This window comes from Lolium perenne, chromosome 2, assembly GCF_019359855.2.
Source record: "Lolium perenne isolate Kyuss_39 chromosome 2, Kyuss_2.0, whole genome shotgun sequence".
In the NCBI taxonomy this organism is placed as follows: domain Eukaryota; kingdom Viridiplantae; phylum Streptophyta; class Magnoliopsida; order Poales; family Poaceae; genus Lolium; species Lolium perenne.
The window spans coordinates 144775104-144801460 of NC_067245.2; the positions used below are offsets into that span (position 1 = coordinate 144775104).

Below are 26357 nucleotides of genomic sequence, written 5' to 3' on the forward strand. Positions count from 1 at the left end.
CCGCCGCCGCTTCCGCTCGTCGTTGATTCGGTTAGCTATAGCGCGTAAGCGTTGACTCACGAGGAGGTATGCGGCCATGGGGTGGAGCGCATCGACCAGTTCCCCGAGCCAAGCGCTGATGGAAGCACCCCGATGTCAAGCCTGTTGGAGAAGTAGCAGCCCTCAATGACCGTCACCAAGGACGCCCCAGTGTCGGCGATCGACTGCAGCGTAGCCGCCGCGGGCGAGATGATTGCGGAGTGGATCGAGTCGATGAGCGCGTGACCCAGCTGGTGCTCGTTGTTCCCACTGCCGATCTGCTGCCTCTTTTTTTAGATCGGCTTCAGTGGAAGATGCAACCAAAAATTCTGGATCACGATGCCATTTGTTCAGTTTCCCAAGATCCATGGATCCTCGATTCCCATCAGAGAATCCCAGAATTTGTCTCGAGCTTCTCATCTTTGGATTGACGAGGAGAGCTATCGATCTGACTCGGGCGGGGATGTCACCAAGACGGGCTGCTTGGACAAGCACTGGGAGGCCCAACGAAATGCCTCAAGCTGCTAGAACAGTTCCTAATCTTCTCCTATAATCTGGCCTCTGGCCGTCCAATTGGGAAGGGGAAAGACCCTGATTCTCTTTGATTTTGGGAGCGGCCAAGCACTTTGCCTACGCAGTGAAGTCCCCGGCCGAGGAATCATCTGTAGTGCTCGGTTTCAGTGGATTTGGATGCAACCGTGTTAGATATGAATGATAGTAAGTGCTTGAAAATTTTAATCATGCGTGGAGGTTAGTTGGCGCTCTTACACTGTACCAGCTCCCAGGACTGCGACTGCGATGAATCGAAACTCAACTGTAGAATCAGTTTCTGAATTTGGACTTTCTACGAAGCGAACCCAATTTACCCCTAGCTGCTTCTGCTCCATTGACTCCAGCATTAGTACAATGCGGGACCTGAAATCCAGTTACATCCATCTCTCAATGCCGTCATCCAAGTGCAGTAGCCAAATCTATTATCACGGTATGTATCTAAAGGTATAATTGCTGCACCCCCATTGGGCTCTCACAGCGATCTGCGCTTGTGAGCCGTCCGATCTTCACATCTGAGCAATTTCGTCCGTTCATTCTAGGCAGGAAACAGCGCTTTGATTGGCCTTCCCTGCGTGGACGTTTCCTGCAGGTTCCTCCACTAGCTAACCCCATGTAACAGCGGAGTTTTACCCGCCTCTGGCTGCACGTGGGTCCCACCTTCGGTCGGGACCGCACGTCAGTCACTGCGAGTGAGATTTCGTTCGGTCACCCTTGGCGTCGAGCCGTGGAAAAGATCTCCACAAAAGGGGTAGGTTGGGGTTTTCGCGTGCCGTATCGCTGGTCAGCGCTGCTCCTCTTCCCCAATCCCCTAACACAGTGAACCTAGACCAATCCCCACCCCGCTCCCGTGCTGCTCCTCTCCCCCAATCCCCTTCCGTGCTGCTCCTCCCCAATCCCCTACCTCCACCCTATCTCCGGCGAGCCGCCGTCGGCCGCATCCTCTCGCTCTGCATGTCGCTGCCACACCATCGATCTCTGGGCCGGGTCGAGCCGTCGCTGTAGCCGCACGCTGCAGCTCCGCCTTGTTCTTCGCGCACGACCACTGGCGCAGCCCAGCCTCCGCCTCTAGTTCCTCGTCTTCATCGTCTGCATCAGCTGGCCGAGCTCTATCTCCTCCACCACAATTTTTTCTGCACATACAAGAAGGAGGCAGTTGGGAGATGGCTCAAGGGCACGGGATCCAAGTCGTCGTTCTCGTCCATCCGAGGTATCTATCTCCATGAGCAGCTCCAAGGATCCTCTCTCTTTATATCCCTCTCAATTAATCCCCAGAAATCCTCAAAATTGTTTGTACAAATTCTGTTTTACCTCTGCTCAGAAGGTGTTTGACATAATTATTGCAAGGAAAGATTAATCTATTTTGTATATTTGCTCTACTGTCCCATAGCAGACGCAGCGGGATGGCCGAGAATCCCGCGGCCCACCGTTGCGGCCTTTGCCGCCGGAGGGCGGAAGAGTGTCGGCGACTGCCATCACTGGCAGCAGAAGAGCGGCGGCGCCTCCGCTCGCTGGCCGCGGAAGAGCGACGGCTGGCCGGCCCTGAACACCGAGCCCTCCTCTGGTTACCTTGGTGCGCCTGCTGGTGAGGGTCTGTAGGCTGTAGCGTCTGCCGGTGAGAAGGAGGACGATATTGCTATGGGATGTCACGATGGGTGATGGCTGCGTCCGACCTCGCATCCTGCCTCTCCTGACCCCGTGCGTAGTTTCTAAACTGAGATCGATTTATTTTTGCTTGCAGGTACCGTGCTGATCCTGCTCGCTGGGAGGTACATGAGGAAACGTGTGGTGTTCCTCAAACAGCTCATGTGTGGCATGTTCCTGATCTCTGGTAAATCACCGCTAGCTCATGTACTGTAATTGTTTTCCATGGTACCTTACAGTACCCAGCATCGTCCTTTATGCATTGCTGATTATTCAGCTAAGTTCTACGTGAGCTAACTGTATGTGGTGTGAAAGCATCGAATATGCATTGCTGATTATTCAGCTTAGTTCTACGTGAGCTCACTGTATGTGGTGTGAAAGCATCGAATATTTAGGATCTCGCTTGTTTTGTTATCTGCTTCTAACTTGTTAGAGAATAAGATCAAGCCTCTGTTGGTTATGGATGTCAGAAAGTATTGGCCAGCAGTGTTTCTGGTTTGCAACCTTTGAGTGATGGCTCAACGCTGGTTGAGGTGAGATTTGAGTTTCTTGGCCCCTCTTAGTAATGGGTGTCAGATTGGTTCAAGGTTCTCAGCTTTTCCCCTTTTTCTGCAAGCTCGGATCGACTTCAGACCTTGGGATCGGTCTGGGTTTTCCACAACTGGAACAGAGATGCCTTCTAATCTTCTATGATTTCCTAGACTGATTGACAATGGTCGCTATTTTCTGAGATCGATTAGATCGTGTAGTTCTTGCTTGCAAACATGTTCATCCTATTTTGTTAGTGACCAATGTCCACTTTGCTCTTTCTACAACATAGCTAAGCAGAAGTGAGTTTTAGTTCATTTGCACCACTACTTGTTAATAGAGCGTGCATCCTTTTCATGGAATGTACACTTAATCTTTACTGATATTGCAGGGCAACACGATAGAAAGGATGTGTGCCAGCCAACCGAATAGACCAGTTCAGAGAGAAACTAAAGAAAGATACGATCTACAGACTTGAATCCTGGTCTGTTTATTTCTTATATCGTCGTACATATCAGGTAAAGAAGGTAATACCTTTTGTTGCTTCAGTACCAATTGCTTGATTGGAACTCTTAGTTTCTCTTGCTGAAAGCGATTAAAACATGACGATCTCTATAGGTGTATTTTTTATGATACTACTTGGGGTCAATATATTTTGGTTATTCTTGTGTGAAATAAGAAAATTACTATTATGTGATGGGATGGATGATCTGAACATTGCTATCTGATGATTATTCCTTATCGAAACCACATGTTTATTGACATTTCAGGTATTGTCTTGAGAAAGGATGGAACTAATGTTTTGAACAAGTTGTAGCTCTGAATTTACATGTAAGGACATGAGGCCTAATAACTAGGTTGCTCATAATGCAAATGATGTTTATTGTTCAGCTTCAGTACTTCGTAATCAGAATTTGGCTGCTTGAAATCCCAAGCTTATTTGCTTAGAGCCTTGCTGCAAAGTGTGTCCTTGGTGCCATGTTTTCTTGGCCTACTGCAGTTGGAACTATGGTAAAAAATGAGGGATTGCTTACTTCAAATTTTGGTTTGTTTGTTCAGCAGTAAAAAACGATACCTCCATTTGTTCAGGTTGAGGTGTTGTTTTTTTTGTTGACAGACATGAGAGCTTGATTAATGATAAGATAGGGTTCGAGTGGTTAAAACTGCGAGTCTGTTTGCTCAAATAATTGACCTTCATAAAAAATGTGAGTTTGTTTGAATAAAATATCGTAAAGATGGGATCTTGATTAGTTAGTGTCAGGTTTGTCCTGATGCCACGTTTTCTTTGCCTAATACAGTTGTTTCTCTTTCTCTGCTATTTGGTAAAAATGGGATTTTACTTGCAAAAAAAGGGAGGTCAGGTGCTTGGAATGCTAGCTTGCTTGCTTAAAATGTAGTAAAAATAAAGCCTTGGTTAGTTACTGCCAGTTTCTTCCTTGATGCCATTTTCCCTGGCCTAATGCGGGTGGATCGGTAGTACAAAAAAGATCTTGCTTACTTAAAAGTTAAAATGCAGGTATTGTTTGTTGTCTAGCAAAACGGCCATACCTGCTTCTAATGCAGCATATTTCTGTGTGCTTTATTCGGTTGTTGTCTTACCAGTCTTCGCTAGCTGATGTGTCCATTTTTTCTCCAACCTTTTGTCTGTTTCTTCCTTTCTGTGTTCTCGGTATCACGATGCCACTGAATCGTTTGAAGCATCCTCCTGCTTGGGTAACTCCGGCCTGGATGCCTCGTGCGGCATAAATTTGGCATCCAGTGTTATCGTTTCTTCCAAAAATGCTTCTACTGTGTATGTTGATGGCCACGTTTGCCCTGTTTTTGCGGACCTAGCTAATTTATGTGCCTGCCTGTGTCACCACGGAAAGCTATTCATAACTGAAACCACAATTTTACTAAATCTCTTTTCACCTAAATGATGAAGTGGGCATTTTCTATCCATTTGATTCTGTCATTACCAAATTGCTTGCCTGGCATTGTTGCTCTATATATTCTTCCTCTGGCCTGAATATATTTTATTTGTTTGAGTACATATACCAAATCTTCCATTGACTTTTGTTACTCATGATTGATTTTTCCGTGTGATGCTAGCCTGCAATTATACAGGTTTCTCTTTAGTTCTTCTATTTCAGACTATGTGACCAGCTTTTATTTATTTTATATGCACAGTTTATCTACTCCTTGGAGCTACAGAATGTACATGCTCAGTGCTTCATCCATGTTGAGGTAAGAAAGTTTGTCCCATTTGGACGTGGAATGATAATAAAAGGTGATTCTTGCTGAAAATATGTTCACATTAGTTGTGTCTAAAAAATATGTTGGAGAAACTGCAACTTCCATGCCCTAAGCACGAGAGCCATAATGTTGGAGAAGCCTAATTTGTGGATGAACCGTTTGGAGTGTCAGCCTTTTGAAATTTTGTTCATCTGAGTGAGCTTGGTTGTTTCCTTTCATGTGGTGGTTCAATCTGCTTTAATTGCATGCTCATTATGATTTTTTTACTCTTCATCTGCGTATATACATTGATGTATAAAATCCTCAATGGAATGTCAGTAGGTTATAGTGTGCTTTATATTGCCACAGTCTTAAAGATGTACAATTATCTATAGTTTAGTTCGTTTGAAGAGCGGCGGCTGGCCGGCCCTGGACACCGAGCCCTCCTCTGGTTACCTTGGTGCGCCTGCTGGTGAGGGTCTGTCGGCTGTAGCGTCTGCTGGTGAGAAGGAGGACGATATTGCTATGGGATGTAGCGATGGGTGATGGCTGCGTCCGACCTCCACGTACAGGTTCAAGAAATCCGCCGGCCACATCGTGTGAGGTAAGCGAGCACTATGTCAGTATTTTTTATTATGCCGAATGAAGCATGTGAACTGCCATATATAATTGTCCCAATCTTGGTCTGAGGATGTTCTTGCATTTATGGCAGAGAAGAAGATATGTACCAGATGCTAGCTAGCTTCCTATTGTGGCGCCGATGCTAGCTTGGTTAATTTTTTTCTCTTTCGGCAATTGCAAGGCTGCTGGCTGTGTTATAGAATTTTCTTTTTCCTAAAGAAATTATCAAGGTTTGCTTGCTTGGCCATAGGCATTTTAAACTGTAGTACAAATAACTATGAACCAAGTGTTCCATACAATTTATTTGTGTCATAGTGCTATATATATGCACTTTGGATACAATAGTTTCATTCAAATGTCACCATCGTTTTCTTATTTCAGCGGCTTATGAGCAAATGCGCCTGATTTTTTCCTGCAAGATCATATAATGTTACACATATGTGCTAATTCAGTAGAAGATAGTGTCATTTTTAGTACATTTCTCCTAACTGAGACTTAGTTGGATACCATGCGCATTGTTTGCGTACTTATTCCATTTTCTCCATAAATGCAGAATATCGATGGTTTTCTGGCTGTCCTGAATTTGTCTGGCAACAACTTCTCTCCCCAACTCAGTAGCGCATGATCGGGTGACGACGGTGCTTTTGTTTGCAATTGAGGATAGCTCTCTACTCTTCCCATCTCAGAAGCTTCCGCTTGCAGTACATGGTTTTCACATGTGGTTCCATGGTACTGATAGGTAAATCCTATTTTATGTCCAACTTTTCTCCCCCAACTCAGAAGCTTCCGTTTGCAGTACATGGTATTCTCATGTTCCATGGCACTGATAGGTAAAACCTATTTTATGTCCAATACAAATTGGCACAGTAGAACATGATTAGGAGGACTGAGTTATCACTTTGGAGTTTCATAATTTTAACTTTTGGTCAATGCTTAATTTTGGCCGTGGTTCACATAGACTGGTAAGACTGATGTTCCTTTTCATTATTACTGCTGCTTTTTTTTTGTTTTACTCTCATTGCTTCAATCTAACATTATTATTTAAAAATATTTATCCTTACATTTGTTTCAGCGATTTCGTAGAAGTACCATCTCTTAGTTAGCTTTCCAGTCTTAATTTTTTTTTAACATGCATAGATCTTGCTTATTCAGAATACACATGGTAGTTCGTATCTGAACTTTAGCATGATATTCACACTTTTTTTATAATTAATTTCTCGAATCCAATAAGATGTCTTGCATTGCTAATCTGTGCGTTATGATTTTGTTGGCCAATGAAGATATTAGCAACTTCTGATTCATCGAATGCTTGCCATTTCTCAAATTTGGTCTTTTTAAAATAGTATTGTTGTTCTGTAGTGGCCTTTTGGGCGTCCATTTTCGATAAATACCCTCGGTTCTTTCCATTGCACACTAGAGAGCGACCTTTACATCAAACATTGGCACAAAATTTCCATTACAACTTTTTGTGTCTTTTCATCTAGGGTTGAGCATATGTTACCTCAGTGGGGCTGTCCAGAACGGGCGTGTATAGATTATTCTCTGGAATGATACATAGGCGTGAAGAAAAGGTACAATTTTGTTGTTTGGAGCAATTGTCTCTGCCCAGTGAATTTGGAAGGTGGAAGCCATTGTCATGTTTTCTTGCGGTACGTACAGGCTACCTAATTACTACACCATAGTGTTTATTCCATCTTAAATGGGTCACCCTTAGATCAATATAACTGGCCTTGAACCTCCAAAATATTCCTTTGCCGGGTATCTTCAGTTGATTAGAGTTCTCCATAGCCTCCGAGTCTTCTGTGTGTAAAATATAGTTTTCCATTTCTCAATACAAAACTAGATTATTTTGTAGTGCCTTAAAGCTGAATCTAATTCTTGGTTATGTAAACAAGTTTTGGAGTATTTATTATGTGCACTGAAACTTACTTTTTTCCTATTTAAGAGGTTACTTGAGATTGAGTATGAAGGAAGAATTGTTGTCAATCCCTTGACCTATATAGTACTCTTTTGTTTCCTGTTCAGATGTCAAGTAATATAGCTATTGTATTGTTTTTTTTGCTTTGGTATAATTCATCGATTGGTATACTTGATTTCCTATACTGAAAGCGATTGAATTGTATGCCTTAGCTGTTGATCAGTTTAAGCCCACTCGGCTTTGGTGAAGTTTTAGTAACTGATTATTGCTCTAAAAAATTGTTGTAGCATTTCTAAAAATGATCAAGGAATGAGGTTGCATGAGGAGCATGCACCTCTGCTTTAATCATGCATGTACAAAATAATCTGCTTTAGTCATGTTGAACCATTTGTCGTAGTTTATTTTGCTCTACCCATTGCTAACCTGATAATCAGAATTCAGGCTTATGCTGTCACGATTGTTGACTTATAGACTGCACTCTAGAGCTCAGGATTATGATTTGGAAGTTCCAACTTCAAACTAATACACCATTACTTATTAGTACTGTGTAGTGTACCGTATGCTTGACAGTCTGCTGCTGCTGGTGTAGGTTGCGGAAGCTTGTATACAGACCATTTTGCAGTTGAGGCTGTTGATATTCATCAGAAAGTAAAATGCCAAGGGAGCATGGGAGAAGGCAAGGCACGACCACGTGGCTACCATACAAGTAAGCAAGTGATCAAGCTGATTGATGATGAAATTGACCACACTCTTGCTGTGTGTGCTTCAGGAATCATATGGGTCGTGTATGCTGTACACACCCATGGTCAACACAACAGTTAGAAAACTAGATCACGAAATGGTATTGCCATTGCTTTTGCTTATCCGATATGTGCTACTTTGAGCTCTTTTCCTGCTTATTATTCTTCGTAGTTACAACATAATTAATTGTTGAATGCCCTGTTTATTCTATATCCTGGTTGGCCAGCTATTAGCATTGTATTCTACAGCCTTATCTAAATCTATTCTATTAGCATTGTCGCTATTCCCGCACTTACACTTTTTTATTTCCACTAGTAGAAATGCCCGTGCGTTGCCACGGGTATTCAAATTTCATTTTCAATGCACATATATAATTTGAACTCAGTATGAAAATTCAAATTCAAATTAAATCAAGAATATTATAATGTGCTATAGCATGATAATACGGAACACAATAACATGATATTATTGTCATAATACAACTACATTGCTTTGAATAACGTTATAATAATTGAAATTGTTTATAAAAATTAAATAAGCACTCGACTAACTGTTTATACATGGTATCTGAGCCTCAGGAAATACTTCACGCGCCCTCCACAACTGCTTTCTTCCATGGCGCCGGCGTTGTGCCACACGACCCCCGTCGGCGGCTAACTACACCACTCGCTACCCTCCCCTCCACTTCCCAGATCGTCCGCCTTCTCCCCCTCCTCCGACGCGGTCCCGCTCCACTCCGCCCACCATCCATGCCTTCCCGTCCCAAGCTCCTAAATCGAGCAGCGCCGCCCGCGTGGAACCGACGTTTCTTCCCCAAATGCCGTGCTGCTCGGCCCAGATCCTTTCCCCGCTCTCCTCCAGCGTGACTCCCTACTCTCCTCCTGACCACCTTCTGTTCTATCGCGCGCAGCTGCGGACGAGCTCGCGAAGGTTGGGGAAGGCGGCGCCACGCGGGAGGGTGGCGGCGGCAGTGTGCTCTTCCTGCACAAGTGCTTTGTTACGGATGTGTTGTCGTGTCGCGTCGCGTGGAGGAGTTGCACCGCATGTCGTCGGCGTCGCCGAAGTGCGGCTCCACAATGGCCGGAGGGCCTGAGACAAGTTCTGACATTGGCGGCGCCGCCATGGCTTAGCAAAAGAGGCCGAATTACAAGAACGTTTAGATCGGGGTATATTGGTCCAGGGTTCTTAGCCTGATGTTCAAATAAAAAAAAATCAGAAAAGGGCAAATTGTTAAAGCGCCAAAGTAAAGAGGGGCAAAAAATCTATTGCAAAGTAATTGAGGGCAAATCATAGAGGTACCAAGTAAAAAGGGGCAAAAAAATAAAATTCCCCTTCTTTCTCCCACCTCTCAACTTCCCGTCCATCCCCTTTTTTCTTCACCTGCCGACAACCAGAGGAGAGATGTCATGCCCTAGCGTCAGCCGCCGCCACATCTCCAGCCCTGCTCGCCGGCAGCGCACACCGCCTGGCCGTCAGTGTTTACCCCGCCGCGACGCCACCTGGTTGCCATCCCCGCGCTCAAGGTCGACCCCGCAGTCCTCGCTGCATCTCCTACCTCGGGCGCCGGCAGCCCCACAAGGCCACAAGACACAGCGCCGCCGCTGCACCACCACGTCGCCAGACGCTAGTCGCCCCGCGTGTTTCCCCATACAAATACAAGTTGCCCTTTGATTTGGCTAATGGATCGAATAAGGTTGAGCTGCTGCTATACTCGATTTATTTATCTCCTGCGTGACTCAATCGATTTTATCTACCATGTACCGTAAGTATTAGGCATGTATACGAATTGTAGATCTTCATATTGAGATATTCATTGTCATCTAGTAGTGAGCAGATTGCTGAAACGAATGTCCCGTGTTGACGAGGAGTATTATTTCAGTTTAATTTTGCTGGTCACTTTGTATTCCAGGGATGTGTATTTCCTATTGAGATTAAGCATGTCCGCACAGATAAATGGAGAGTGAATTAAATGTTTCTTTGCTGCTTCTTTTTAGATGACAAGAATCCGAAGATGACCTGAACCAATATGTACATGAGGATGAACTGAACCAATTTTTTATATACTTCTGCTGTTATTTTTGTGGTGCAAACGCCTGAAATGATCATTGCGTTGTGCTGCCATTTTCTCTTTTTGGTCTATATGGCCATGACCGAAGACCGAACCGAAAATGTCTTGTTCGAAGACAACTAATGAAATAAATGTGTGGACTAAACTGTATTTTGTTGGGACCATCCACTGGGATTTTAGACCAGACCACACAGTTAATTGCATGTCAATGCAGTAATATTGGGTGAAAGACAGTGCTTGAAAACAAAAGTATTTTAATCCTGGACTCAGAGAAAGAAGTACATGTGTTTTGGAATCCTTAACATGTAATTGCAATCTGCCAATCTGCCAAGCTATATTTGTATCTCTCCGAATATTTTACCAAGGACATATTGTGTTAAGGAATGTTTCCAGTAGCACCATTTCTGTATTTTGTTCTTATTTGTCTGGGCGGTTCAAAATTTCTGGGCAGCAACTTGATATGTCATTTTACCATTTCAGAAGTGCTCAGATTTAGATATAATTTGAACAGTAGGCTCATATTAGTATGTTTGTTTTTCTGTTCTTTCCCCAGATTTCTCTTCCCAGGATCTTCCCTTGAAGGCGATGCCGCCAAGGAAGCGGGGGAAAAGGGGGTTACCACCGCTACCAAGCAGCAGCAACCGCCACCGCCCGACCCGCCTGGACCCGACGCTCCCGTGCAAGAGAAGCTGCGGAGGCTTGCTGACCAAGAGAGTAAGTGTCTCAGAGCCCTAACTCCTTACCGATATGCTTTGCTTTTTATTCTTTTTTTTACTGATTTTGATTTAATGCTTGATACGTCAGCTGGGATTCCTCATCTGAAGTGGTTTGGAGTGGACGGGGAGTACAATGTCATGGTCATTGATCTTCTTGGTCCAAGTCTGTAAGACTTATTCAACTATTGCAACAGTACTTATGCTTGCTGATCAGATGGTAAGTTTTTCTTACTGTATCTTAGCATTTTGGCTGTTAATATTGGCCCACCTATTTGACATAATACCAAAGGAAGTATCTATGTGCAAACTCAAATCTTATGTGTAATTGTTTTGTCATTTTTACCACCAAATTAATGCATTCAAATATTTTTATACAGATTGCTAGGGTAGAGTACATGCACTTGAGGGGCTTTCTTCATCGTGATATAAAGCCGGATAACTTTCTTGTGGGTTTAGGCCATAGAGCAAGCCAGGTTGGTGCCATTCTTGCACATTTTTTTTTTTGCGGGACTTGATTTATCAATTTTGTTTCCTTTGTATTTGCATAATTTGTTTATAAATAGTATTGACCTGGTCGTGATACGCTAAAGACAAGTTCTATCATCTGGTAGCTTGGCACTTCAAACAGGGTAGAAGCCAGGGTTGGGCAAGCTTGTGGCTAGTCCAGCCTGATCATATACTCTACTGGGCATTGGGCTGGGCCAAAAAAAATCACAAGCTTGCCCCAGTCCTGGCTCTAGTCCTGGGCCCTGGGTGAAAGCCTAGCTGCCCCAGGTCTATTTCCACCCCTGAATTCAAACCCCTCAAATTATAATTAGGAGAGGCTAAATGGTATCACAACAGAAATTCACTGGGTTATAGATGGTCCTGTACATGATCTTTTCTTGCTTTTTAGTTAAGCAAGAGATTCATCTCGAAACTGTTACAGCTGATGTTCACGCATTATGATTATAATGACTGTAATGGTGCTGTACAACTCTACTTAATTCTACTCCTGGTGTTAAATAATAAATAATTATTAATACATCAGTTGCTGCCCTGATGGAATGATGCTTTGCAAACTTGCGTAGGTTCGTAGGAATTGCTTGTGAAGCTGTGTCTTTTGGGGTTATAAGTGGTGTGTATTTGGGCTTGGCATGACTGTGATTGCATGAATCCATGTGTCAACAGTACATTGTGTTTCATTGTTATGGTATGAAATCAGGAGCAGGGAGCTCCTTAATCGAAAAGAGAAACTATCTGGGAGATTATCTAACTACCTATATTCACCAGCTGGATCGAGTCCCCAATCATGACTGCTTTAGTACAAGTTTTTATTTTTTTGCATAAATCAGATATCAAGCTGTAGAAAGCAACTGTTCAAATTATCTGCAGGAATCAGTTAAAAATTGTCTCGAGGAGGCAAGAAACATTCCTTAATGTTGACTTTAGTTTGAAGGATGCAGCATCCACAATTTACCAAGATGTAACGGAACCATTATTGTTGTACTCGCAGTTCGTAGGCTACAGTCTGGAACCGATCTTGAACTCGAAATTTAATGTTAATGGCAAGGTTCTCTAATTCTTCAAAAGTATTCCAGAAAAAAGCATGCCTGATTCGAGAGGGGGAGAGGGTGTTACATACTTGAACTCCCTGCTCTGATGATCCGCCTTGTGACTCAATGAAATTCGGGAGGGACAGGTTGAACTCCTGATACACGAGATCTATAGCCCGAGCCATGGTTCAATGTACCCTTTATATGGGGCGTTTATGGGAAATGTTTTAATTACTATAGCGTAATTTATGGGTCGAGTTAATTTAAATTATTTGTTCACTGAAATTTAGGGGTTTATTATGTAATTTGTGGGAAGGTGATATTACATACCTGAGGAAGGTATTTTGTGAGATTATTACCATAGCGTGATTCCTGGGCTGATGATTTTGGAACATGGCGGCCCAGGCTGATTAAATGCGCGAGTTGATATTGTGGGAAGGTTAGGACGACCAAAGTGCTTGATTGCAGCGTGAGTTGATATTGACTGTGAGTTGATATTGACTGTTTCGAAAATGGTAAGAAATCCATGCCTTTATGTGACATCATCATATTGAGAAAATTCAGGAGACACGAATATTTAGTTGATCTGATTGACATTCCTTTTGCCAATTTACCAAAAAAAATGCTATATTTATTAACAGATCCGAGAACTTCCATATTATGCTCTGTTTTCCAATAAGATTTTTAAGAACTTCCATAAGACTATATTGCGCTGACATGAAGGTTGACATGTTCCAAATGATTATGTGAGATGTAAATCACGTCATCAATATGTATTACTGTCTTGGGATTGGATTTCTCTTTTTTTTGCTGTCTACCTGAGAAATACGTGGCCTAGTGTAGTTCGAGTTTTCCGAAGTCTTATTGTTAGACATAGACTTATTTTTGTCTTTCTACTCCATCTAATTGATGTTCCGTTTATACAATTCACAGAATTTACTTCCTTGGAAATGTTCGGGCGGTCTTATTCCACTATCGCAAAGATTATTAGAGGTGAGCTGTGGAATATAGTTGTTTTGTTGGTTAGATTTTGCATTGTTGGCTGCTGTGCAAGTTTGTATAACCATTCAGATAAAATGAGTGCAAATTAATGAATAATCAAAATGATAGAAACTTGTTAGAAAAATGACAATCATAGAGAAATAAAACATTGTTTCACACATATGACATCTGAATTATTAAAACTTCATTATCAATGCGGAGAAAAATAATGTTGTACTTGCTATCAACAATAGCTAACTCTCTGACGCCGCTAGGGGCTAGAAAGTCAGTCTCAAAAGGCCCGACGTACATGACGACGCCAAGAACACCTAAGAACAATCTTAACATTAATATATTTTTACAAAAATCTGTGGGAAAAATATCTGTTCAACTACAATCTATTTTTACCTGTCAGCGAGCCATCCGGGAAATCAAAAGGACCAGGCATAACACAGGTCCTGCGAATCATACAGAAAACACTTTATATTAAGAAAAATCAAATTCAGATCTGATTACTGTTAGCCATATCGGTAGTGTATATATAAGAAAATCATTCTGGGTAAATACAGAAGTGATGAGCAACTGCAAATCCAAATCCTATAATAATACTTATCAAATCAGTTGCTTAGATAAAATGATATGTACTCACATGATTGATCTACAGAAATGAAGCCATAGCTTTAGAATAGTTTTAGAATTCACATGTTTAAGAAGTTTTTTAAGCCTTTACGTACCTGAGAACGGGACAAACTGATGAAGGTCTGCGTTTTTAGCATTCAGTCCAATGACCTTTTCAAGCTGGCCACCTGTTTAAGTTAAAACAGAAAAAGATAGTGAGATAGCAGCACCCATCTTGAACAGTTCAAGCACACTTTATAGAACATTCCAGGAAGCCATATATAAATCAATAAATTTATAGATGAAATGATTAGCACAATGGAACTGATCTGCAAATTTTTTAAAAGATAGCATAGTGATTACTAAAAGTACAAGTGCAAAGTATGTCACCTACGATGTAAGGATCTCCTTCCAGACTATGTTCTTCGTGTAGGTATTGACAGGATGCCTCTTCTTTTTGCTTTCATCAGAGCTTGTTTTCTTGTTATCACCATCTGGGATGACAAGAATCTTGACGTTCTTTCTAGCAGTAGATCTAGATAGGGCGACATATAACTGCCCATGAGAGAACACCGGCTCAGGCAAGTAAATACCGGCATTAGGTATAGTCTGCCCCTGTGCCTTGTTAACCGTCATGGCGAAGCTGAGCCTAACAGGAAACTGCTTCCTCTTGAACTGAAAAGGGAACATCTCATCATCGGAGGGGCAAAGTGGTATCCTTGGCAGGAAGATCCTCTTTCCAGCATGTTGGCCCAAAACAATTTCTGCATCGATAACATTTCTTTGGAATCCTCTAACCACCAACCTCGTGCCATTACAAAGTCCGTTTGCGGGGTCAATGTTTCGGAGCAATATGATAGGGCAATTGATCTTGAGCTTCAGCAAATGTGGGGGCAGACCAGTAGGGGTCAATGTGTTAAGAAAGTCAGGTGGGTAGTAGTTATGAGGGTCGTCCACCGCACAATCAAAGCTACGGTACAACATCTCTTGTCCCTGGAATCGATTTATCATCTTCAAATTAACCCTATCAACGCAGTCATTTCGTGTCGACAAGATTGCTCTGGAGGTGATGTAGTTTGGGTCTGACATGTTAGCACCAAGGGTGGGGAAAACGTTGTCTATTAGTTTATCAAGGTCGGAGCCCTTCTTTCCAGTACACGGCACACATATCTCGTCAGGAAGACGGATGTCACCATCAGCATTGGCCTCTTCCTTACCATCACCGATGCACAGTAGGTACTCCGCAAACCAAGGATCACTATGTGCCCTCATATTGTGTTCGAGCTTTAGGTGAGTCATGCAATCCCAAAGGTAAGACCTACGTAGTGACGCATCAATTATCTGAGCCCTCGACCCCTTACGGACAACAGGGAGGACCTGCCTGAAATCTCCACCGAAGACAACCGTCTTTCCACCAAATGGCAGGTCTGGACGGCTCATTATATCGCGCATACTGTTGTCCAACGCCTCGACTGCCTGTCTCTTTGTCATGGAAGCCTCATCCCAGATGATGAGAGAAGCCGACTGTAGGAGTTTTGCAGTACCACTCTGTTTAGTGAAGGTGCAATACCCGCCATCATCAATGCTCAGTGGTATCTTGAAACGGGAATGAGCTGTTCTCCCTCCAGGCATTATGGAAGCTGCAACACCAGATGTAGCTGTCGCTACAGCAATTTTTTTCTGACCGCGAATCGTTGCGAGCAATGCTCTGTACAGAAAAGTCTTTCCGGTACCTCCAGGTCCATCCACAAAGAACACACCACCCTCATCGCCATGAACAACAGACATAATTTTTTCATACGCGGCCTTCTGATCCGTATTAAGTGAGTCTGCTAGATTTATGTCCTCCTTGTTGGGCTCAATCACAGACTCCTCGAAGCTCTCCCTTTCCACACCGGTGGCATTGTCAAATTCCTCATCAATATCAGGAAGAGGAAATGACTTGATGTCCTTGCCCATTGACTGTAGCATATTTCTGATATCTATCAAAACTTTCTGCTCAGCTACAATATTGGATGGATCGTTGCGGCGATAGTCTTCCGACATTGCGTCAAAATGCTTATCCCAGAGCCTGCGCACATCGCTAGGCTCGCAGAATACCAATATTGTCGCAAAGAGCCTTCGTAGAGATGAAGGCATCTCGAAGAGTGTAGATTCAGTAAGGGAGTCATCCAATGTGTTGTCCCCTTCGATCAACCCCCTTCTCTCTGCAGCTTCACGAAAGGATCCCAGCAGAATGCCATTAACCGTCTTTAGGTCATCGTAGCAGGTGGCCCCAGTGACATGGTTTAGAAGGACTCGCAGGTAATAGCGATCCCCTTCTGCTGGGTGAGCTGACACAATCCTTCCAACCTGTATCCTTTTTGTACGTGTACCATCTTTTTTTATAGCCCTTCTCTGCCAGCGTTTATCCTCACCTTTTTTACCTTTCTGCCAAGTGTACCATTCGGGGAAATCCCTGTACAAGATACCACGTGCCTCCTCATGTAATCTGTTTGCCCTGAAGTACTCTGTAAGCATTGACTTCTCAACACCTTGACGGTTAACTACTTGCTGGATATCTTGGCCCTGCTGGAACGAAACCATGTGACAGTTTTCTAGATGGAGCTGCAGCTGCATCACAGGTGGGTAGTTTTTACTCAACTCAAAGCCGTATATCCTCCACAAGGCTTCAGGAGGAGTCACCCACCTCGCATCTCTATACTGGTTGATCTCATCTATGTTCCCGTTGCTATCTGCCTTGTCAGCCTCGCTCACCGTGATAGACGCCCGATCGTGCCCCTTATATATGTACTTGAATAGGTACTTAACGGCCTTTATGCTGGAGCATGCCTCAACATTGATGTGACAATTCAAGTGACGCAAGAGGTGAGGGTTGTATGGGACAACCCACCTATTGTCCAGCAAGGCCTTTCGAACTGTTACTTTACAACCATCGTTACGTCGTCTGTATAGAGGGTATGAGTCCTTTCCCTGTAAGGTAGCCGCATTGAAAGGGCGAGGGTACTGATTCTTGCAAGCAGGACGGCCCTTCGTGCATGGACAATCAGGGTTCAAAACACCACACGGGCCGTGCATCATATGTTTCACTACCATCTTATACAGTTCTGGGTACTTTATCTTATTAGGTAGCTCTGCTGAGATAAGCTTGTCGTACTGTTCGGGGCATGTGAGCTTGAACCGCCCCTCCATGATTAGCAAGAAGTGTGCATGTGGAAGACCCCTCTTTTGGAACTCCACCACGTACACATATGCTTTTACCTTTCCGAGGATGTCCTTCTGAAACAACTTATTCTTCAGTTCCTCCAGTTTTGCCCTGAATACACGCACCACAAGGTCTGGACGATCTTGAGGTGTCTGGCCAGGGTAGAGCTCGCGCTTGATCTCATCCCAGTTAGGATTGCATGTCATCGTGAGAAAGATGTCCGGCTTGCCGTATTTCCGCACCAAGGCCATAGCATCCATGTAGCGACGCCTCTTGTCACGTGGACCACCGATAAATGTTCCTGACAACACCGTACGCTTTCCAATAGCATCGGTACTACCCTCGCCGGCATGCAAGCTGTCCATCAGGCCTTGGTACAGGTCGGCCCTTATCTTATCCTGATGATTCCACATATAGTCCAACCGTGAGTTCTCGATCTTGATATACGTGTCGACCGCAAACTGCTGAAAAAGACGCTTTCCGTGCAGGATCGGGTTAAATATCCCAGGTCGCATCTGGAATTTGTAGCAGTAGTAGTCCCTCACCGACACACATTTATTTCCTCCCGAAGCTGCATAGAGAATTTAGAATGAGTGGTGTTAGAAACGGGAGATCATATGTCTTAGCATGGACTGCGCATGTAAAAAATAATTAAAACACAAACCTGGATCATTATCTTCGCCGCCATCATCATTGTTATCGCCGGGGGATTGAGAGGACTCGTCGTTATTACGATGAGCTAGACGAGCTGCACGAGCTGCCATCACAGTATCATAGGACACATTTCTCTTTGGGTTATCGGTATGCCACCCAAGCTCGCCTCTAGGGAAGAATAGTGGGTAGGACAGTGCGTCGTAGCATCCATGATAGGACTTGATACCAAAAATATCTCTGTTTTTACCTTGCAGTATCACGCTGTGGTCGAACTGTCTTCGCCGTTCGCTTCCTTCCACCCACACCGCGGCTACTTCAGAACTGGTAGGTGCATTGTATCTCCTCTGGTCCATCCTTTGGTCAAGGTTTAGTGTGATACGATAATCATCAACATCCTCAACCTCTCCCATACTCCGTAGATGTTCAGAGTATGGGTTACCACGAAGTATGTTGACCATCTGTGTGATTACTTCTTTGTCTTTTGCGCACTGTCTACGATACCTGTGCTCTAAATTGGGGTCATCATCAAAGAAGTAAAGCTCCAGGTGACTGCCTTGCAGACCATCTATTCTGCCAAATGACCTTATGTTGTGGTACATTTGGCCATGAGCACGAAAAGTGTAGATAGGATGCTTTGATGTGTTAGTGGTATCACCATCAAGGTTGCAGTATAGTGAGGTGAACGAGAAATGTCCATTGAAAAACCGTATGTTATCACGGAAATGCCTAGCATCAGGGTCTTCACTCGTCCAAAGCCTCATGAGCTCGGGTGGTGTATCCGTGTTGGCTAGCTTAATCTGCCCATTACGACAGCAAAACCCTGGTGGCTCATGCTCGAACCTCTTTGCACCACAATGTTTATGTTTGCAGTCGTCAACAGGCTTGAGCATGTGCGTTTCAGTTGGTATTTTGCTGTATACCATGTCATATGGATCTGGCACGTTTGGAACCGAAGCAGAGTCATCATTGACATCATCTGTTTCCACATCCTCATCAGCATCATCTTCTGAAATGGTGGATATAGAAAAGTATTAGTCCTAATAGTGTGTGCAATATGTGCACTATATGGCTTGGAACATGATCAAATTACCTTGTCCGGCAAACATGTAACCTTCCTCATCTTCGGAGTCTTCTTCCAATATGACACCCTCGTCCTCGCCTGAAGAATAATTATCTATTTATGAGAACATGTTTCAAACAGGCATTGAATGAAAATGGGGAAATTAATTACCCTCATCATTGCCTGGTGACTGTGTTTGGAGCTGTTGAACAATATCAGGCGTTGGAAGTGTACTTTCTGCATACACAACATGAAAATATATGTGTCAGGCACAACAGTTGTTAAGAAAACAGCTTGTAGAACTAAATTATAAATTGAAAACACAATGTCCAACCTTACGGATCTAGAAACCACCCCTATTGTGCCAATTTACTTGATGATTTGAGGGATCCTCAACGCCCAATATACAAGGTAAGAAGCACATTGCTAGACTATTGCTTCTTCTCTTCTGTGTTCTATATATTATTAGTGTTTGGGAATCCATCCTATATAGACTTCCCAAATTGGGGTAATTATAACTGAACTTAAGGCACTTTTTGTTAACAGTAGAAGGGACATATTTATATCAGAATGATATGAAAAGTCAATGTGATAGCATATCTGTAGTGAAATCATGAACCGTTAGTGTAGAAGTGCAAATGTAATCAGGCACATTGAATTTCAGGCCATTCTATATCTGCATTTGACCTGTTCTACTACTTGATCCTTAGTTAAATATAATAGGCAGTATAGATTCATGGGTCTTTAGTACCAGCGAGATGGCACGAAAAGAAAAATTGCTAATGCTATACATCTCTTCCAGGACAGTTATTTGTAGAGTATCATATGTACATATTTGAAAATGCATAAATAACAATGAAAGTTCAGGAAAAGAGAGAAATAGAAGTTGTCCATTAGTGAACATTACCATTGTTAAGAACGGTTGATTGTGTTGGTGTCTCGAAACCATTGACGCCTTCCATGCTCATCGATGGATTTTCATCTGCCGATGAGACCGCATGCTTCTTACTATTTTCATAGAATGCTTCATTTCGAAGACCTAGCAAGGCATGCCTTTCTCCAGGTGTTACATGTTTTCTCCGTGACTTGTTACTAACAACCACATTAGGCGTCACCTCCCCTGACATCTGCTCCGAAGTTGGCTGAATATATATGGGGGTTCCATCGAAATCAGGGATATGCCAATCACATGTGGGTATGGAGACTTGAGGCTCAGGGGCATGAACAGGCTCAGGGGTCCAACATGGGTTCTCCATGGCTATGGATTCTTTATTCAGACTGCTGCGTTTTAAATCTTTGAGAGCTTGCTTAGAACGCTTTTTTCTTAGGAGACATATCGGCATAACGGACCCTATCCCTTGCACGTTTTTTTTCAACCTGATCTGATAACATGTAAGATAAAATGCTTATATAAGTAAGAGTGCATGTAAATATGAAGACATCAACAAAATTAAATCACTTACCTGCTAATAATTTCTTTTGTTGATAAGCTACATGTCGGCGTGCTAATAGTTCACTTTTACTATTGGTATCCATTTCTGCATATCGTTTCCTTTCCCGCTCCCTCTTCTTCTCTGTGCTATCTATTACGGGTTGTGGCTGAATGCGGGATGATGTGGGTTCATTGCTACTGCAGTTCTCCATGTCTACTATATGTACATATTATAAGAGAACAACATTAATAATAAGAAATATTAACAAATTTTGCATCATTCTATATGGCCCTGCAACTTCACGCAATAATAATTAGAATAAGTTGCAATCATACCAGTAGGGATGATTTCTTGCCCTTGAAATGCCATAGGAATTGATTGCCTCTGATAGCTGTCATTCCTTCTTAGCCATTCATCATCTTCAGAAGGAACTTCATTTTCCTTGTTCACTGAAGGAACCTCATTTTCATTGTTGAATGTTGTAGCTAAATTACGTACAAATTATTAGATAGCTGAACCAAATTTTTATAGAGATTTTAGGAATCGTCATACCAGTGACGAGACTTCCTTGCCCTTGAGATGACATATGAGGTGTTTGCATTTGGTATGCGTCTTTTTCAACAGGGACAACATTTTCCTTGTTCCAATAAGTGTCTCCTGGTTAAAACCCAAGGAGAATGTTGTTTAGTGGCATTATACACATGAATTGAACATACTGGCTAAAAATTGCACCTTTAAGAGCAGGTGTGTTTTGTAGTTGAGAAAGTGCAGATGGATATCCATGTGACTCTTGCGTGGCTGTAACAGATGGTGTGATTTGTAGTTTAGCTTTCTTCTGCTGATAGGATTCACGACGCTTCTTAAGTAGCTCCTCTTTTTTGTGTTTATCCATTTCTGCATATCTCTGTCTACGCTGTTGTTTGATTCGTTCTTTCGCATCAGTAGGCTCCCCTCCATTACTTGTGGAGATGGTGTTGGACAAGTCTTTGAAAGGAGTTCGTTCAGTCGATTGTTTCGACGGCTCCATCTGCAAGGTAACAGCATACTTATTCTCTGTCATGAAACATTTACTGTTCAGAACCTCCTAATGGTTTTACTACTAAGGTGAAAGTGCAAAAAGGCATGAAGCAAGTGCACATAAGTGTACCTTTCACTATCCAATTCAGAATCAACACCTTCGATGGCTCATCCAAAATGTCAGGAGTGTTGGCCTATTGTGACTTTTGGTTCTGTTGTCGCCAATTGAATGTGGAGCAACCTGTTCATCAAGGATTTGTTGTACAACTCAGACTTTTTGCTAATCCTAAAGATAATATACTCAATTTTTGTAGTACAACTTAGAATTTTGCATCTAGCTTATCAGATATAAAACTACCAAATCTGAATGCAGTTGTGAATACGAAATTAGTTCATATTTGGAGTCCTGCTCATGAAATCGAGTAGAGTTACACCAGTACACCACACAGCCTACCAGTGCACTTGTTGATGAACTTGAGTCCTAATTATTATTTTTCGTGGGTCTACTGAAGTTTAATAACTTTTGACTTCTATATGTAGTAAAGTTAATGCAACACCAATACCTTATTGATATACATGTGCACGCGCCCTGAGGAAATAGTAAAGTTTAATGCAACACCACTAACTTATTGATCTACATGTGCAGGTGTCCTGATAAAAAAGCAGGGAAGTACTGGCGTTTGACCTTTATGAGTTCGATAGGATCTGGAATGACATGAGGACATATCAGGATATAGACTATGTCATGTCCGAAGCCAAGGTTTGTGTCAGTACACCACCCCAAGGCACAATTCAGTTTATGTATGCTTGCAGCCTATCCATAAACTGGTAGAATACATCAAGTATCGAGAGGCTTGCATCTTCTAAACTTATTGATGTCTGCTGATCGTCATGCAATCAGGCCTCAGGCATTTTCGTGCATATATCAATGGCAACATGTTAGCTTGTTAGGTCCTATTCTGATGATGTGAATGTGGATTTTGAGGTCACCTTGAGTGAGGAAAACATGAATATTGCTAAGCAAGAAGGCCTTGTGAAGAAATTCAAGCTGACATCCACACTGGCAATAACAAACATGCACTTGTTTGGTCCGGATGGCAAAATTAGAAAGTACGAGACCCCAGAGGAAAGTAAGTATCCTGTATGCAACAGTTTTCTTTTGACAAACTTTTTCTGTCTTCCATGCTGTCACTGAAAATATGTTTGTTTTCAGTACTTGAAGAGTTCTTCACACTGAGACTTGAATATTATGTTAAAAGAAAGGTACATGTGTTGACATTTTCCTGTATGTTGTTATAGTATTTGAGAATATCCATTAACTCTTTATTGCTATGCAGGATGCTTTGTTCAAAAATATTACACTGGAAATGAGGAAGCTTGATGAAAAAGTACGGTTTATTCTTGCTGTTGTTGAGGGTGAGATTAAAGTCAATAACAGGAAGAGGGCCGAGCTATTTGAGGAGCTGAAGCAGAAGGGTTATGAAAGTTTCCCAAAGAACAAGAAGAAGAATGAGCCAGTTGCTGCAGGAGCTACAGATGACGATGATGGAAATGAAGAGAGCCCTGCTGATGGTGCAGATGCTGAAGATGCTAGTGGTTATGATTACCTCCTCTCAATGTCAATTGGTACCTTGACTCGTGAGAAGGTACAACAGCTCATTGCTCAGCAGGAGAATTTAAGTCTTGAAGTTGAGAGACTAAGGCTAACAGAACCAAAATCACTTTGGTTTAAAGACCTTGACGCTCTTGAGAAGGAACTGGATGTAAGCATTCTGGTTGCTAATGTTTTGCTTGAAGTTTTGTGTTTCAATTCTAACTCAATGTTGATACAGAAACTCGACGCAATCTATCAAAAGGCCCAGGAGAAAAGAAGAGCTGCACGGGAAAAGAACAGGAAGAATAAGGAAGCGGGAACTAAAGCAGCACCCAAGAGACAGCCTAAGAAGACCTATGTCAAGTCTGAGAAGGTAGAACAATTGATGCATTTCTTAAGGTAAAGTGTCTTAAGCATTGTCGTATCCTGTTTACTGATAAAATAATTTAACTTTTCAAGGCTGGGAGTGATGATGAGGATTACGGAGCACCAATGCCGAAAGCAGCAGCACAAAAGAAGAAACCAGCCAAGAAGGTGGGTCCCTTTAGCAAGCCTGTTCTCTCTCTCTCTCTCTCTCTCTCTCTCTCTAGTTTGTTTGCTGTGTTTATAAGTCAATTCAACTATTTCGTAGGCAATTGCACCAGTGAAAGAAGAAGAGGAGGAAATGCTCGAACTGAAAGACCGTCTGGCGGCTTTATAGTTAGCCTATCCAGAAAGCTCAATTCTAGAAATGACTCATCTCCAGAACATGTTAGCCTATCCATAAAGCTCAATTCTAGAAATGTAGATAAACTGAGTGACCTCTATGACATTTGTGCATTCATTGCCCCAACGTGAGTGATCTAATGATCTTTGTAAATTGTATGCCAGAAGAAGTAAGAAACCGATGCGATGTCTGAGCGTCAAAGAAGAGGCGGCAAACCAATGAGGCAGACCACGGGGCGTCGGCGAGGCGGCAGACCAATGAGGCAGACCACGGGGCGTCGGCGAGGCGGTAGACCAATGAGGCAGACCACGGGGCGTCGGCGTTGGCAACCAGCAAGGTCGATGTAGAGATTGCAGTCGTCGGCGAAGATACGGCAGACCACGGGGCGGCGAGCTGGTTGCCAGAAGGCAGGCGTCAAAGAAGAGATGTCAGACCACGAGGCATCGAGGTGGTTGCCGGACAGCAGGTGAGAAGAGACGGCAGCGTGAGGGGGAGGTGATTTCGTTGGTCTGATTGATTTTCATATACGTTTTGGCTGATTTTTTCCTTGTACGTGAGGGGGAGATGATTTCGTTGTCCATTTCACTGATTGATATTTTCTTGTACGTGAGGGGGGAGATGATTTGGTTGGTCTGATTGGTTTCCGTACACGTTTTGGCTGATTGATATTTCCTTGCATGGAACGTGAGACTAATTGACTTTCCCTGTTTTGGTTTTCCTTGCATGGAACGTGAGACTAATTGACTTTCCCTGTTTTGGTTTTCCTTGGATGGAACGTGAGACTAATTGACTTTCCCTGTTTTGGTTGGGTGGACGGACGACCAAAGTGACGACCAAAATGGCAGAAAACGGAGGAAGTTCCTCCTTTTTATATAGTAGAGATATAGTAGAGATAGAGATTTGTAGGTGTCATGTGTCCCATCATTTGAAATAATACTTTGTTTGCGCGGCAAGTTTTTTTTTCCCAAAAGGGGGATAGTGGGTTGCACTGTTTTTAGCAACCTACACTGTTGGAACTTGAATCCAATTTACAAAGGAGGAATAACTCCTCCATTACCAAAATAAAGAATTTGCCACACTGGACCGTAATATACCAGCAAACCAACTGCAGCTTAGCCAACACAAACTTCTTACCAACGTGCCAAGAAACCACGAGTAACACCATTCCAGGGGTTATAGCGCATGCATCTGTTATGTCTGAGGTTTGTTGTTGATTCTTAAAACTTTTGAATGGGTTAAAATATAAGTGGCCTAAAAAGGCTCTGTTCTCTAAGCCTTTACTGAACTTTAAAAGTTTAACGATTGTACCTACTCCATATTGTCTTACTACAACAGGGCATGGTAGCGGCGGGCATGGGTCGTGAGCCTGCTTCGGTCTCGCGGCCACGTGCACAGGTTACGGGAGGTGCACCAGTTGGCTGGGATTGTGATCGGGTGCGAGGGTCTTCAGAACTGGAGCATGGACCTCCTCTCCTTCCTGCCGCAATAAGGACCACAATACCAGAAAGTATGCTCCAAATGTTTTATTGTTCTTGATATCCCCGTTCAGTATTTTAGCAAGTGCTTTTCCTCATATGGTGAAGCTACATCCTTTTCTTGGTTTCCCAAATACCTCTCTTCCTCTGAGCAAGTTCACGAGTCTAAAAAATTCTATGACATTAGTGGTCTTGAGAAATGCTCTTATAAGTTGCGACAATCACTGCCTATATAGATGATTATTTTGGGGTTGCTTGCTTGCTTTTGTTGCTCTTGACAATATCAACAACTCTTACTTGATGTAATATATTTTCCTCAAATTTCTTTGGTTGTATAACAAATGTTTTTCTGTCTTTGTAATCTATTGTGGTTTGCTAGGTTTTGTAAAATCTAGGAAGGTTTGTTATCATTTTTCCACCTACACACGATACACACGGGATCGTGCGCCAAGGCGCACATCAAAATCTAGTTCACTCAATTTACCTTTGCCAATAAAGCATGACGTGTTCTCAGTTCTCACTCTCGGAAAGTGTTGTAGTTGCAGACAAATCAAACCGTTCACTCGTCGACTAATTTGCTGTAGAATTCCATTACCAATTTGCTGTCAGTAGTTTAGAACTTCATACAATGTATTGTAAAGCCACATACTATATTCCTATGAGGTGGCAATTAATGCGAGCTTTAATTTGTTTTATGTGCTGAAAAAAATAGAAACTGTGTAGGCATCCAAACCACTGTATAGCTGCTATAATATTTATTCTTGCAAATAACGTGAAATTCGTTTTTTTATCCTGAAAACATAAACAAAAATCAGACATTGTGATTGATGTTCAAGCTGTTGTAACTGAATAATGGCACCAAATGTTGTAAATTTGCTTGAGACTAATGTGAGTAAGTAAAAACACACATAATCATATGATATTTTATTTCTAGATATTTTTCGCTGGCATGACAATATTTTGATAATGACGCACAGACAATTTTTTTATCTATCTATACCTAATAATAATAAAAAATAAGGTTACTTGCGGTCCAACACTTTTTGAACCGATTTACCCTCT

The 26357-nt window shown here is 42.6% G+C and overlaps 3 protein-coding genes across 30 annotated transcripts; 2 read left to right on the top strand and 1 right to left on the bottom strand.

Moving 5' to 3' along the window:
• The first annotated feature begins 1002 nt into the window (after positions 1-1002).
• On the top strand, positions 1003-25620 carry LOC139835615 (uncharacterized). Its single transcript, XM_071825475.1, has 11 exons — positions 1003-1014; positions 1573-1777; positions 1961-2152; positions 2309-2398; positions 5354-5557; positions 5666-5804; positions 6128-6313; positions 7059-7223; positions 8082-8333; positions 24727-25022; positions 25156-25620. Exons 1-5 carry the CDS (start codon positions 1003-1005, stop codon positions 5497-5499), a joined length of 645 nt encoding a protein of 214 aa, XP_071681576.1. The 3' UTR covers positions 5500-5557; positions 5666-5804; positions 6128-6313; positions 7059-7223; positions 8082-8333; positions 24727-25022; positions 25156-25620.
• Positions 9566-24523, top strand: LOC127323347 (DNA topoisomerase 2). 28 transcript variants are annotated; one of them, XM_071826277.1, is made up of 15 exons: positions 9568-9926; positions 10855-11015; positions 11106-11234; positions 11395-11490; positions 12958-13067; positions 13486-13545; positions 18265-18334; positions 21449-21537; positions 22167-22650; positions 22734-22783; positions 22858-23283; positions 23353-23487; positions 23574-23648; positions 23746-23864; positions 23985-24523. In XM_071826277.1, the coding sequence occupies exons 9-14, from the start codon at positions 22527-22529 to the stop codon at positions 23812-23814; spliced, it is 879 nt and encodes a 292-aa protein (XP_071682378.1). In that variant the 5' UTR covers positions 9568-9926; positions 10855-11015; positions 11106-11234; positions 11395-11490; positions 12958-13067; positions 13486-13545; positions 18265-18334; positions 21449-21537; positions 22167-22526; the 3' UTR covers positions 23815-23864; positions 23985-24523. The 28 variants fall into 28 exon arrangements, with proteins under 28 accessions (XP_071682395.1, XP_051207464.1, XP_071682396.1 ...); XM_071826274.1 differs by lacking the exon at positions 18265-18334 and having other exon boundaries at positions 21446-21537; XM_071826273.1 differs by lacking the exon at positions 18265-18334.
• LOC127323333 (uncharacterized) lies at positions 14542-16195 on the bottom strand. The gene has a single exon (XM_051351492.2). It carries the CDS (start codon positions 16120-16122, stop codon positions 14542-14544), a length of 1581 nt encoding a protein of 526 aa, XP_051207452.2. The 5' UTR covers positions 16123-16195.
• Positions 25621-26357: the final 737 nt, after the last annotated feature.